Genomic DNA, 14,791 nt, shown 5'->3' with positions numbered 1-14,791 from the left:
CCCAGGACAGGCTACTGCCAGGTCTGCTTGCCTCCTCTGACCAAACGCAAGAAGAGCAGGCAAGAACTGGCATGAGAAGACTCAGTGCTTCCTCTGAGTTTCAAGTATGTCTGAGGTGTCAGGGTGCGAGTGTGTGTGTGTGTGTGTGTACACTCACATGGGCATGTATGAAGGGGAAGGCCAGATTTGGAGGCTCTGAGCTTTGCAGGGTGTTGAAAATAGACTCAGGACTTATTTATTTTCTTTTTAGCTTTATAGCAATTAATTGGCTATTGATTGGTTGGAATGTTCAACTCTCCATTTCCTCAAATGCAATAAAATAGTTTCATTAAAATGTATTCATGCTTGAAAATAAGGGAGCCATTAAATGGTTTCCTTTCTGTTCCACTCCAAGGGAAATGCACTGTTTGTAAATCAACAATCCGTCATCCAAAATCACTTGTTGTTTACGGTGCTTTTGGAGAAGATGAGGGATGTGGCCACGAGCATGGCGACTGTGGGGATAAGAGCAGCCCTGTGGCTGCAGGAGTGGGTGGGCCCAGGTTGCGATGAGTGAGGCTACTGGTGGGCCTCCTTCAGCCGGTCCTCAGAGTCAGGGAGGAGGGCACCTAACTCCCAAGTAGTGCCTCCCTGCCATGCTCAGAGTTGCCAAAGCTGGGGGGCAGAATTCCTGCCCTTTCCGTCTGGCCCAGAGGCCAAATATACCACCTGAGACCAACTCCCTTTTAGAATTCATCAAGAGTCCCTCAATAAATAGATAAGCACCTGCATTTTCTCCTCATGTGGCTCAGGAGTCTTAAGATGTGGGAAGAGCAGACTTACTGAATGGTAGTTCTGTTTACCCTTGGAGGTGAGCTAAACAGAACCCCTGGGAACATGTGGATTGAAACTCTAGAATGGTAGGGATGTCACCCCGAGGTCCCCTTTGACTGGGGGGTGGTGGAGTCCAGGAACGGGACCCCGTGTTGAGAAATTACAGCGAATGAAAGATCAGCTGGTGCCTGCCTGCTCCCGGCAAGAAGCGCCCTGTTAGAGAAGCTGCAGGCCCCTCGTCAGGAGAGCGGGCAGGCAGGGGACTCGCTCCCAGTTGGCCCCCTGGGACCTGGCCGCCACTCTGGAGGCACAGCCTTGCTGACAGTGGGGAAGGTGGATCAACACCGCAGCTCCACCATGAATATGCAAGAGGGAATCCTGAGTTTCGGGGACAACAAGGGACAAGGGGCCGAAGGGGCTGCTGGGAGGTGGGGCAGGATGCAGGCTAGGAGTCATGGCCTGACTGTCCAACTTTTCAGTAATGTATTTTGTTACCTCTTACAAAATGCGCTTGCCTTGGACCTCTCCGAGGCCCAAAGAACTAAAGGAATACATTCTTTAGGAGCACCAGTGTGCGTGCCTGGAAACCATCAGTGGTGGGCTCCTGGGTTGGCGAGGCCAAGGCTGCAGGGCCGCCTCTTAGCAGGGATGCCAGGGAGCTGGTTTCGCCTGCAGGGCTGTGGATCCACCCACTCTAGCCTGGCCCTGGCCAGTCCAGGGGCCTGGATTCTTCTTTACCCTTGTGGCAGTTGTGTCTCAGACATAACTCATTTCTAGGTATTTGTCAAGAGTGCCTGGTTTGTTTTCAACATTTGCTCTCCATGACTTGGAGCTAAATTCTAACTGAAATGTCACCCAAAAGAGGGTGGCTGGAGCCAGAGGCCGCCACGGCAGGGCATTAGCTCAGGAATGTAACTTCTCATAAAGAGATTTCATCTTTAGTGCCCCTGTGGCCACATCTGGGGTGCTTCCCTGGACTTGTGAAAGACCCTGGCAGCACTGACCTCCCCTCAAAGCCAACAGTCCCCTATCCCGACCACATCCCATGGTCTACCCCGCCCGCCTGCAAAGCCCACACAGCCTTTGAGAGCCAGGAGTGTGGCAAGGAGAGGGTAGGTCTTGGGACTGCCTGTTCCTGACACTGACTTGCTGAACCTCCTCTCTTGCCTCTCTGAGCTCCCATCTCCCTCGTTGTCCTTCATCTGCAATGAAGGACAAGGAGGTGAAGAAGAGAGGCATTGATCAAAGACTGGGGGGTCACAAGCTGGTGATCCATGGGTCAAATTTCACCCAGACTTCTTTTTGGCTGACAGAGCATTTTAAAGATCTCACACTTGAATGCCATTGGGTAGGGCAAGCACCCACCACCTAGGATGCCTGTGCCCTGGAGAAGTGATGTGGTCACCCCACCTGCCCAGCCCAGGAAGCAGCTGCTCCAGGGCCCTTGAGAAGGTGATGGTTGCTTCCCAAGGCTGTGGGCACCCCTGATGGCCCAAATCTGGGGACTACTGCATATTGTCACAGCCAGGTTTGAAGTCTGTTCCGTAAGAAGGAGGACAAAGAAAAGAGGAGTGTGGAGACATCTCTCCTGACACTGGAGCCCAGGACCCTGCGAGTCAGAGCGGGGCCCACGTGTAGGCCCTGTCAGGCCTTGCTTGGGTGAGCTCCCACGCCCGCTGAGTCTCAGGCACAGCAGGGAAGGAGTAGGGGTGAAACCTCAGAAGTGTTGGTGTGGATCTGGCAAAGACCTTGCATTTTTTCAGTGTTAATGGGAATCAAGTTGGACCAGCAACACCCTGGCCCCCACCAAACCAGCCTCTGAGTCACAGTTTTTTCTTTCCTCACTGCAGGTCTTGGGGTTTCTAGGAGACTAAAGTGTGTTTCTCTTTAGAAACACTAAAGGGTGTTTCTAAGCCAAACATTCCCATGACAGGAGCATGAACCTGGAGAGAGAATTAAGCTGGGAAATCTGAGCATTCTCTTCACCTCTGTCTTGCCATGTGAGCCTCTCAGTTTTCCCATCTATAAAATGGGCATTGTGATCTTTGCCCCATGGGATGGTCAAGGATTGCAAAGCACCGTACAAACATCAGTTATAAAAGGGTGAACCCTAACTAAGGCGCCTTGGGAAAGGGCTGTGGATTTGATATGTCATCAGATTTTTCTAGGTTGCAGACACACTAATGATATGAAAATTTTTTGTAAAATCTACAATGTCCTTTTCAAAAAGGGCTGGAATGCAGGGCTGAAGGCCCACGGAGCAACACCCCAGGCCTCCTGCCACGATGCTGGTGAAAGCCCTGGCCTTGTGTTTTCCATTCAGAATTCTCTGGAATCTAATCAACGGCTTGTGTTCTTTGGAACCTTCCACACCAGCTCCTAGGCAGCTCTGCAGGCAGCATGGGAACTCAGTGGGTGAGATCAGGTACGTGTGTGGGAACATGCGTGTGCTTCCATGTGCGCTTGTGCTTCTGCCTGGCAGCCCAGGAACCAAGTGGTTGTCTAATCAATACAAATGCAATCACAGGACTCCAGAGGAGAGAGGAAGGCATGGAGGGAGCTCATCACAGGCCAGGAGGAGGAACAGGATGGGGAGAGGGGTACACTTGAGGCCAGGTGGGCTTTGATGAGGAAGGATAGTGTGTGCTTAGGTAGCCAGTTCAGGGAAAGGTGACCTCCTCCCAACAGCCTGAGACCATAGGAGCATCAGGATCCAGGGATGTGGGTGCCAAAGGCCAAGAGGCCTGTGCTGCAGACCCCAGACTCCACCACTTTTTCTGGAAGGGAGGGCAGGCGGGAGAGTCCAGGTGACATACCCGCTCCTACCTTGCCTGGCAGATGGAGGTGCAAGCCGGTTCATCTGGGCTCCTGGAGGTGGGCTCTGGCCCAAGATGTCTCCTTTCTTTGCACAGCAGGTTTCAGGATGGTGGGTGTGCCTGCGGTGAGCCCACTGGGGCCACCTGTGCCTTGGGGACTGGGCTTCCTTGGCGGTTCTAACAGCGCCAGGATACATCATCTGAGGAGGTGGCCCAGAACCATCTTCTGCTGCCCTCACCATCAACTTCCCACCCCAGGGAAGGGAGGGTCACTACAAGCCAAGGGTCAGGGGGCCGAGCCCAAGCCTCATCTTCACTAGTCGCTGCCTGGGGACTCCACCTTGCCGAGCCTCAGTTTCCTCTTCTATTCCACCACCTTATAGGGGTATTGCGGTGGCGGGGGACACTTGATGGTGGTCAGAGGAGGTCTGCTGTGTCTCCCTGCCTGGCCCTAGGTCGCCCCGAGCTAGGGCTCAGTTTCCCCTGAGGGGAGCTGACTTACGTCTTCCTCAAAGCTGATTTTCACCCCCTAGGTGTTCTTTTTTTTTAAACTTGGTCCAAATATTAGCAGGACTCAGGTGCCCCAGTCTTCTTGCTCAGAAGTGGAGGGCCTGCCCCAGATGCCCCTGTCACAGCCCCAGCAAATGGGGAGAGGAAGTAAGGGAGGGAGAGAGCTGTCGGGTAGTCCTGCAGGGGAATCCTGCTGTACCAAGGCAGCCGAGGCTCAGAGAGGTGAAGGGTCTTGCCTGAGGACCCATAGCAAGGCAGGCATAGGTACAGCCAGGACAAGACTGCTTGGCCTGATGACGTCAAGCATGGGCTCTCTCCACCCCAGCTCCTTGCCAGCTTGGTGACATGCAGACAGTGGGCACATGGTCACAGGAGATGGCCAAGTCCCCTGTCATAGCTGTCATTCAGTCCAGATTTAGATGATGCCTCTACCTGGCTGTTCTGAGTTGGCAAGAGACAGTATGCAAGGAATTGAGGACCAAGGCAAAGAGATGGTGGCCCCTGGTACCTCCATTTCAAAATCACTCCCAGTTCACACCCCAGTTCCTCACTGCCTGTCCTGTTCTAGGAAGCTTTCCTCTGCTCCCCAGATCCTCCCAGGTGGCTTTTTCTGACCACTCCAGCCCACAGTGAGTTCTCCCAACTCCCACTCCAGGCTCCCAAGGCCCTTGGCTATGTCCTGACCATCACAGCCCCTTGTATCAGCAGGTAGGTACGCGCTATGCAAAGCAGGCCTCCACCCCTATCCGAGCACCTTGGTTCCCAGCTGCATAGTAGGCTCCATGAGACGGAGAGGGGCTGCTCAGGATGTTCTGGCTGACTGCTGTAGGTGTTTGTGGTCCTTGGTCCAGACAAAGCCCTTTCTGTTAATCACTGTCTACGTGGCAGGGACAGGCTTGCCCTGAATCCACTCTCTGGCGTCTTGGAAGGTGGGAGAAGTGTCCATGGTGGGTGTCCAGTGTGATTTGAGCCTGGGCGCACCTTAGTAAATGCATCTCAGTTCAGTTCAGTGGTCCAGGGGCAGGGCGTCTGGAGAGCCTCACGCTCCGCCTTGGACCATCATCTTCTGGGTCTCGTCCAGCCCTAACATTCCAAGTCCACAATGCAATTGGTATATTGGATGCCATCTCACTTTAAAACAGTAGCTGAGGAATCTCCTAGACGGTTCTCTTTTGAGTCCTTTGATACAGAAAAGAGCTGCTTGCACTGCATTGGGCCCAGGGAAATGGGGGCAGGAAGCCAGGGAGGGGTCTTGGGGGGAGGGGGGTGCTTAGAGCAAAACCAACCCAATGAGACTCTTAGTCCAGATATTAAAGAAGTAGCATGAGCAGAGGCTGGGGTCGGGAGGTGGGCATCCTTAGTCTCAAGGGCAGCTCCAAACCCACCTGCGGGGGCACCCAGGGCAGAAGCATGGCTCTGTGCACAGGTCCAAGTCCTCCCGTGACACCTCCGGAATGCTGGATGCAAAATGGGTGGGCAGTCTGCTCAGCTGGATCCTCGGGCCCACAAAAGAAGCAAGAAGGTATTTACATGGGTGCTGTTGAAGCAACGAAAGCAAAGTTTTCCTTCCAGGCCTGGGGCAGGAAGAGGGGCTGATGGTCAGACAGCTCGGGGTGTGGGGGTGGGGTGGGGGTGCTGGCAGGCTGCGCTGGGGCTGTGGTTGTCTGCAGAACAGTCTGTTGGTTTGCAGTCACCACCAGGAGAAGCTCATAAGTTGACTCTTAGAAATGGACAGGTGTCTAGAAGTCCAATAGCTCTATCAGAGACCCCGGAGTCCCTGGCAGGAAATGGGGGAGGGAGTTTCTGGCGAGTGGAGGGTTGCTGGGGGGGGTGGTCTCATTGGGCCCCTCTGGCTGTGTTTGGAGGGGGCTGGGAGGCTATGGCCTTCAGTGATATGTGACAGAAATGCTTGGCGCCTGCCTGGCTCTGGGGGTCAGTGGCGGTCGTAGGCAGTGGCAGCTGTGGGCGGGGCGGCTCCTCTGGCAGCAGCAGCGCTGTAATAGTACGGGGAGCCTGAAAGAGACAGGAGAGGCCACAGAGGTTGGAGGGAGACCTCGTGCCCCGAGCTCCATACCTGGGGTCCCCTTTCCACCAGCATCCCCTACCTCTGTCCCTTCCTCTTCCTTTTCCAGTCCAGACCACTGTCCTCTCTCATCAACATCTTGGTCCCTCCTCAGGGCCACTGCCTGCTTATAGGTTTCAGGGCCTCCTCACCAGCTAGAGCTGGGGTGGGCAGACTGGGGCCAATCCCCCAGCCCCGATTCAGTAATTCGTGTCTTCCCGGGACCCGGCCCTGCCCTGTTGTTTCCGTGTTGTCTGTGGTGCCCTCATGCTGCTGCTGCAGAGCTGAGTATTACAAGAGAGACCACACGACCCGGGGAGCCTAACAGGTTCACTAGCAGGTCCTTTACAGGAAAAGTGTGCCAATTTCTGACTAGGAAAATGAAAAGTCATCGCTTCTTAGTTTGGCCCATGGGAGCTTGGTGACCTAGCCCTGCCAACCTCTGAACTTCCCTCCACACCACCACCCTCCTGCTCACGAACTCAGGCACCCCGCTCCTGCAGAATCCAATTCCACAACCCTCTCAAATATACCAGAGTGCTGATGGCAGCTACCGCAGGTGGAGCACTTGCATCCCACCCTGCCACGTTCTTTACACAGGTTGTCTCATTTAAACCCACGGGGCAGGTAGAGTTAGCCCATTTCATCATACTCCCACGCCTCTGTGCCTTTTCCATGCTCTGCCTCCTGCCTGGAACATCTCGGCTGCACCTCACACCCGCTTCCCTGTCTGCTGCCTAGTGCTGCCTCCATCACGTCCCCGAGTCCCTGTCTCCTCCTCTGGGACACCCCCTTTCCTGAGCCTACGCCCTGCTGTAGGCTGGACCACATCCTCTGATCACTTCCTGCTCTTCTTCTCCCCCCTTCTCCTGGATGGAGAGTTCCACAGAGGGGCTGGGTTCTGCTCTGCTCAGTGTTCCTGTCAGCCCCCAGCCTGCAGCCCAGCATGTGGTACGTACTCATCTGGGCTGGCTGAGAAAATGAGCAATGGCACTGAGTGGACCAACAATAGTAAAGACCCTGCCCATTCATTCATTTATTTTTCTGACCCCATTGGCTGCAGTGCTGGGCAATAATGAACAAATGCAGGCCAATGCTCAGAGTCAAGAGGGGATCAGAGCTCTGAGAACAGAGCTCTGGGAATGCAAGATTGTTCTGGCAGAGTCAGGCTTTTCCTAGAGGAAGCAGGTTGGGATGAACTTGGAGGATGTGAAAGTTTGCGTATGTGAATACATGGGAGGAGGGAAGGGTATAGCCCTGCTTTCTGTGACCTCTGGGCAGAGCCAGTGTGGGGCCTCATGTTTTGATGCTGGGTTCTTCCCACTGTCTCTGGGCTGCTCTCTTTGGATGACATGTTCTGGATGAGGCCTCCAGGAGCTGTGCTCTGTGCTCAAACTTCTCCCCAGGGATGAAAGAGTCTGGGGATTCTCAGGGAGACAAGCAGATTTTCAGAGCCATGGAAGCTAGAGACACTGGGCCATCCCCTCCTTTTATGGGTGAGGGTGGGGGTGGTGGAACTGAGGCTCAGCAAATGAAAGTCATGTGCCCAAAGCCACAGAGCCTGGCCTGGAATTCTGGTTGTCAGTCTTGGATTAGGACTCTTTCAGCCATGATGCAGTTCACCGCATATACAGTCATGTTGGGGAGCCGTGTTTATGCAAGTGGCTAGCAGCTGGGGTCCTGCCAGCCACTGTAGACCATGTGTCTGCTGGGATAGGAACAGTAAGCTTCTTAATTCCCCAGGGGATGTGGCTCATTCCGAAATCTCACCCAAATCTAAACCAGTCCTGGCAGTTCTCCCAGATTCCATGACTGGGCACCAAGGCCTGGAGATTGCCATTCAGGCTCTATCACTCTTGGCTGAGTGATCCTGGACAAGTGACTTCACTCCTTGAGCCTCAGTTTTCTCATTTGTAAAAGGAGGTCACAGAGGGGCTGTGTGAGGGCACCCATGAGGTAAAGATGTGAAGGTGCTTTGGAAATTGACACTTTTCTAAGCCCTGTATATCCTTTAACTCTTTTAATCTCCACAACAGTTCTATCAGGTAGGCACTAGTATTGCCCCCATTTAGCAGATAAGGAAACTGAGGCACAGAGAGAATAAGTAGTTTGCCCATGGTCACCCTGCTAGTATGGAATCAAGAGGACAGGACTGATCTGTGCTACCAGCCCTCTAAACCCAGCCCTAATTAGTGAATATAATTCTCCCTCCTGGCCCCCAGGAAGGCAGTATGGCTCAGGCAGTAGTGATAGTTGGGGAGCAGTCAATGCTGGAAGGCATGGACACCAGTGCCAGGCTGGAGTATTCCCAGAGATGGATTTTTCTGCTGCCCCCTGTCACCTCCCTGGTTGGACTCTTGCCTCAGATGTCTGTCAGCCTTCTCTGCTCTCTCTTCTGTGCGATGGGGCCAGAGGCATCTGCAATGCCAGCCTTGCATCCTCCCTTTAGGGCCCAGGTGAGGGGTGTGTGTGTGTGTGTGTGTGTGTGTGTGTGTGTGTGAGGTAAGGGCCAGCCCCACAGGCCCAGGCATGGCACAGAATCAGGAAAATCACAGGGGCTGCCTGCACAAATGAGGGACAGGAAATCCTGGCTCGGTCCTCCTAGTTTCCCTGGAATCAGCTCTCTCCCTGGGCTCTGACTCTCTCCCCTCTCAGAGTCTAATCTCTTGGCCAGGCCGTCCAGCAGCCCCAGTGTGAGGGCCCCATGGCAAAATCAAAGAACGCCTACATTTACCGTGAGAAATGAAAACATCACCTCACAAAGCGCTCTGTCTTCCTGGTGCCCATTAGACCTCCATCTAGAATAAACTTGTCCTTTCTTCTGTCATTTTTCCTCTCTAATTCACATTATCATCAATTTACTTCTTGACACAGTCATTCCGGGCTCCAACTCGTTCTCTAATCCCTTTACAGCGGCCACAGGCACTCCAGTTCTAATCCTAATTGACCGCAGCGGCCTTTCTTCCTGCCGCCAGCCCGCCACCCCGCCTGCCTGGGGCCCCAACGGGATGCCAGATCCCGGCTCTCCTGGCTGGGCCTGGCGTGGGTAGCCTGTGGGCAGCTCCCAGGAAGGAGGGAGAAGAGAGCCTCAATAGGTGGCATCACTTGTCCTCACTTTGGCGGTGTGTCCCTGAACAAGGCTCCCTTCCACCAGACCGGCTGAGGTGTGGGCAGGGTATGTGAGAGTCCTTCCTGTTTCCACAGCTCCCGCTGTGACACCAAAAAGCCTCAGAGCAGATTCCCCCTGACACCCTCCCTAAGTAGCAGAAATAGTATGCCTACTCCTCTAGCCCAGTGGGTTTCCTCCAGCTGAAGCCCTGAAGACACTGGGGGAAGGGCAGGCTGGTAGCGGGGAACAGGCCTGGAACTTACAACTTATGGCAGAGCAACATATGGCAGGGTTTCCCAGGTGGCACTAGTGGTAAAGAACCTGCCAGCCAATGCAGGAGATGTAAGAGGCATGGGTTTGATCCCTGGGTTGGGAAGATCCCCTAGAGGAGGACATGGCAATCTCCTCCAGTATTCTTGCCTGGAGCATTCCATGGACAAAAGAGTCCATGAGGTTGCCAAGAGCCAGACAGCATGCATGCATGGCAGAACAAACCTGGCGTCTCCCTTGTCTCCAGGAAAGTGAGATCACTGCACTTGGGGCCTCAGGAGAGCATCATGACCTGCTCGTGCTTGAATGATACTGCTGGTGGCCGTTATCTTCACTTTACACCAGAGGCAACTGAGGCCCTGCTTGGTTGATGACCTGGCTAAGACTCCCCAGGCTACAGACTTGGGCAGTGCAGAGGCCATTTCTCATGTTTGTAACAGCCCAGTGTTGTTTAAACATTTCTTGTGTTTCCAGAATTTTCTGTGGTATGAGCCCCTGCTGGGAGTGGGTGCAGAGGCACCCAGCTCTGGTGGTGGCAGCACAAAGCTCTCAAACACCCTGGTTGAAGCAGCAACACAAAGTGGGCTGCTCATAGGTGCCAATAGCAGGGGTGTTCATGCTAGAGCAGCCCTGGTGGTGTTCCCAGCTGTGAGTCCCATAGCTATCTCTTTGATCCTCCTAGAGATTATGGGAGCCCCCAGTATTCCATGATAAATTCACTTTCTGCTTAAACTAGTGAGGGTGGAGTCTGTTGTTTGCAACTAAAAGCCTGATAGATAAAGTAACCCAGCTTTCAAAAATAGACCAGCACTGTTCTCATGGCATACAAGGACCGAGTTATTTGGGACTTAGGCTTGTTCCTATGGAGAGATAAGCCTCTTTTTCTGGTTGTAGTTCTGTTCAGACTGAATTGGTCAGGAAGAGAAAAAGTACCACATCACACACTGATTATTAATACAGGCTCTAGAGTCAGGGTGACCTGAGTTTGAGTCCTCATTCTGCTACTGCATGCTGTGTGACCTCAAGTAAGTTAATTAACCTTTCTGAGCCTTGCTCTCGTCATTGGTAAAGATAATCCTATGTGCTGTCTAGTGGATAGGATATTTGATAGGATAAAATGAGGGTAAGATAAAAACCCACATGAAGGGTTTTGCCCAGTACCTGAACAATTAGCAAGTGCTCATTTGGATGAACAGAATTTTGATTCTTTTTCTCTTTTCCACACTGGTTCTGGCACCCCTCAAGGCACTGGGCACATCCTAGCACAGGCTTTCTCATCGTAGCACACCTGCCTAAGGCTCTCTCACTCCCAGCCTATGAGCTCCTTAAGACAGAGTCCACAACTTTTCCATACCAGACACACCACCCACATGTATAATTGTGCATGTCAACTGGATTTCACTCTATCTTGAGCAGCAAAAGCCTTGGATGCAGTCTAGCCCCACCCTCCCTTTGACATCCCCTTGGGCTGCTAGCTGCCCACACAATCAGGTGCAGACTTCTCAGACTGGCATTCAAGGTCCCCCACCTCCTACTCTATCCCATGGCTACGCTTGCCCAAGCAGCTCCTTTCTCACTTCTCTCATTCTGGAACTTGCAGGCAAATGAGCCTATTGGACACCTCAAACAAACAAAAAAAGGCAGCCATACCCCTGTGCTGGGGCTCAGGGCTCTGTGCCATGCATGGGCTTAATTTCAGCCCCCACTTGTCCCCTTGGGCAGTGCACGGCCATACATGGAGATCCTAGGTCAACATGACCTCACTGGTGTCACGTCCATCACAAGGAATTCCTCCTACAGTCTGACCCAGGCCTCCTTTGTGCCACATCCCCTGTGGGTCTCTCAGTAGTGCTGGGACCAGAGGCCTGTACGAGGTCGATTTGCAGGGAGCAGCTCCCTAGCTCAGGCTCCAGACCCACCCCCTGACCCCATCCCTGCTGAAAGACTCTGGTTCAGGGTCAGCGTTTGCCTCCTGAGACTGACAACTGGGCCAACTGAGAACCCAGACCTCTCAGTGGGGCTTGTTTAAGGAAAAGCATAAGGTAAGCAGAGACCTGGTTCAATACTTAGAATTTCAATTTTTACCAAAGCCAAAAAAGAAGTCTAAGCCATCGGTCCAGAGATTCAGCCCCTGCAGGAAGTCATAGAAGGTGAGAGCCCGGTCTTCTATATAATGAAATCTGCAGGCACAGGTCTGGAGCACTAGCTGGCATTGTTCCTTATTTCTCCTGAAGTTTTGCGTGATAAACTTTCAAAATGCTTTGGGTGGTCCAAGGCTCAAACACATGGAAGAACGGCAGCCAGAAAGGTGCAGCGTCTGCGTCATTGCCCCAGTCACCAAAGCAGGCCGGGGAAGGGACCAAGGCTGTGACGTCATGGCCTCCTTTGCACACGCATGCCTGGCAACTTGAGTTTGAAGACATTAGGTTCTTGCCTTTTTGATGAAGTCTATGGTTCTTAGTCCTTAAACAATTCAGAGGACCCAGGGAATTAACAGGTTCTTTCTTAAGTAAGCCTTGCTAAGGTGTGCAGACAAACCTGGATGGTCTCAGAGGCCCTTCCACATCTGACCTTAGTGGAAATTACTCAGCTGATTGCTGGGGAGGGATCCATGTTGCTGCCTGGAGGCTGATGGGCTAGCTCCTCCCCCAGGGTGACTGACATCTGTGAGGGGGACCCTTGCCTCCTGCTCCAAAACTTCAGCTCCAGCTTGGACTCACTCATGTAAGTTCACTGAAACAAAATAACGGGCTCTCCTTGGCCTTCTAAGATAGCCCTGTGGGGTGGCTCAAATATCTTTGATGATATACACAGATCATGCTGGCCCCAGCCATGGACCATCTGCAGTCTAAGGCCTGGGCAGAGGCTGGGCACCAACTGAGCTCGGCATGGCACAAACTGGCAGACCTTCAGACACAGGGCAACCAGTTTCCAGTGGTATCCACAGCAGACATCACTAATCAATATCCGTGATTATTGGGTCCTTATCGAGACAGACAGCCACTCCCAAACAACCTAAATTGGTCCCTGGCTGCCCTTATTTAGAGATTTATCACCAACCTATTCAACGATCCTTAAGAAATATGTTACTCTTAGGCAGGCACTTTTCCTACTTTTCTCTTCCTCTCTCAATGGCCTTTAAAAATCTGTTCCCCTTCTGTGCCATCTCCCATCACCCACTAAAACACATGGGGGAGGGCTGACGGCACAAGCAAGGCTGGGGTGGTATTTGCTGTCCTGAAGCTCCAGCACAAACTCCCATGTTGCCAGTGTCTGGGGGGAGCTACCCACCCACCTCAGTGACCAGGCCTGATGATGTTGAGGGACCCTGGTCCAGTGAGGCCCTGATGGGCAGCCGATGGCCCAGGGGCCCTGCAAGGCCTCCGCCAGTACTCACCAAGCAGCCCCGGGTTGGGGAACCTCCAGGAGTCGTTGTACGAGGGATACTGAGGGTGGCTGTAGGGGCTCCCGGAAAACTCACTGCCTGCATGTGGTGGGTGGGAGAGAAATAGGAACCGAATGTCAGGTCAGGTTCAGAAAATGCCACTGGCACTTGTCTCCCTCACAAACTGTGAGTACTTTGTGTAACTAATAAAGGCAAGTCCGGTCCGCCCCCTTATCAAATGGACAGCTGTCATTGGCACTGTCTGTATTTCCCCTTAGAACTTTATTCATAGGAGTGAATGCCAGGTGACACTAGTGGTAAAGAATCCGCCTCCCAGTGCAGGAGAGGCAAGAGACACAGGTTCGATCCCCGGGTCAGGAAGATCCTCTGGAGGAGGGCATGGCAACCCACTCCAGTATTCTTGCCTGGAGAATCCCAGGAACAGAGGAGCCAGGCGGGCTACAGTCCATGGGTTGCAAAGAGTCGGACACGACTGAAGCAATTAGCACCCGTGCACATATTTCCCCTTAGAACCTTTTCTTATTCTGGGAGTGAATATCAGTCTCTCACACATTGAATACCATTGAATTACCACATGCCAGGCGTTCCCTAGGGTAGCTGGCCCGTTTTGCACATGAGAAAACTGACGCCCAGAGTCTCTCACAATAAAGCCAGGAATCACCCAACCCAAGCCCAAAGGCCCAGACTGCTTGTTTCTCAGATTCAGCCCTGACCGAGGTCACTCCAGGACCACAGTGTGGCAGCAGCGCCACTCCCCATGCGTTTCCTGAGTGGCTCTGGACTGGAAGGCCACAGGTGACCCCAACTCTGGTCTAGCCCTCTGGGCTGTGAATCTGGAGGTGGCTGCTCCCCAGGCCTCTCTCCAACGAGGAAGATGAGACATAAACTCAGACCCTCTGCCAGGAGGAGGCAGATGGCACTTTGCTGACATGAAGGGACTAGCCAAAGGGCTGGGGGAGCGCAGAGGAGCATGGGGTTGGGGCCTCTGGGCCAGGAAGGAGGAGCAGGAGCTGCAAGCCACACCAGGTGGGACAGCACAGGGCATGGGAGGCAGCATGGAGCTTGAGGATGGTTCACTCCTGCCCAGCAGCTCATGGAGCCATGATGCTTGTCTTTGGCACTTCCCTCCCTTCCAGCTGCAGGAGGGCCTCTTGACCACTGGGCAGTCACAGGAGAGGAGCCCAGAATCCCTGCCTTCAAACCTGCCCCCTTGGCTCTGTAACAGGACAGGCCCCGCCTGTCGGCTCCCTGCGGCTGGGGCTTCTAGGGGCACAGGGGCCCCCGGGCCTGTTAGCAGGTTGTATGGGCAGCTGGCTATTGAGTAGCTTTTTAGGCCACTGGTTACAGAGCATGTGGGCCCCTCCCTGGCAGTGGTGACAGGAGTCTCCCAGCCCCATGAGACGACCCTCGGCACCATCCATGCTTCCAGGGACTCTTTAGATGCCAAAGGATCGAAAGGCAGGAGCCTCTAGAAGGGCCACCAGCCCCAGGTCAGGACTTGGAGCACAGCTCTTCCCTGGGAGGCCTCAGCCGACATCTTAGGGCCCCTGGGGCTCCACCAGGTGCAGTGGGAACAAAACAGCAGGGCTGAGAGCCAGCCGCTCCCAGCCCTCAGGCCCAGCTGGCCTCCTCCCCACTTCCACCAGCAACCCAGGCAGAATGTGGGCGTGCGCGCGCGCGCACACACATGCACACGTGTGCTCCTCCTCGGGCCTCTCTGGGGGCCACTCCCAGCCTGACAGGCTGAGCTTTCCAATTCTCTGTTTTTTATGCCTCAGTGGTCAGGGTGTCAGGCTCCGGCGAAC

General features: G+C 53.8%; 1 protein-coding gene across 3 annotated transcripts in view; it reads right to left on the bottom strand.

The window, feature by feature from the left end:
• Positions 1-4,168: 4,168 nt before the first annotated feature.
• Positions 4,169-14,791, bottom strand: part of PAX5 (paired box 5) — a 181,311-nt gene continuing 170,688 nt past the window's right edge. For all 3 annotated transcript variants that reach the window (XM_069576157.1, XM_069576159.1, XM_069576158.1), the window contains 2 exons: positions 12,978-13,064; positions 4,169-6,152 (listed from right to left, as the gene is read on the bottom strand). In XM_069576157.1, coding sequence (XP_069432258.1) covers positions 6,073-6,152; positions 12,978-13,064 — 167 coding nt within the window. In that variant the 3' untranslated portion in view covers positions 4,169-6,072. The remainder of the gene's footprint in view (positions 6,153-12,977; positions 13,065-14,791) is intronic.

This window comes from Ovis canadensis, chromosome 2 (genome assembly GCF_042477335.2).
Source record: "Ovis canadensis isolate MfBH-ARS-UI-01 breed Bighorn chromosome 2, ARS-UI_OviCan_v2, whole genome shotgun sequence".
NCBI classification, from domain to species: Eukaryota; Metazoa; Chordata; class Mammalia; order Artiodactyla; family Bovidae; genus Ovis; species Ovis canadensis.
This window is presented reverse-complemented; position numbering and strand designations above follow the sequence as displayed.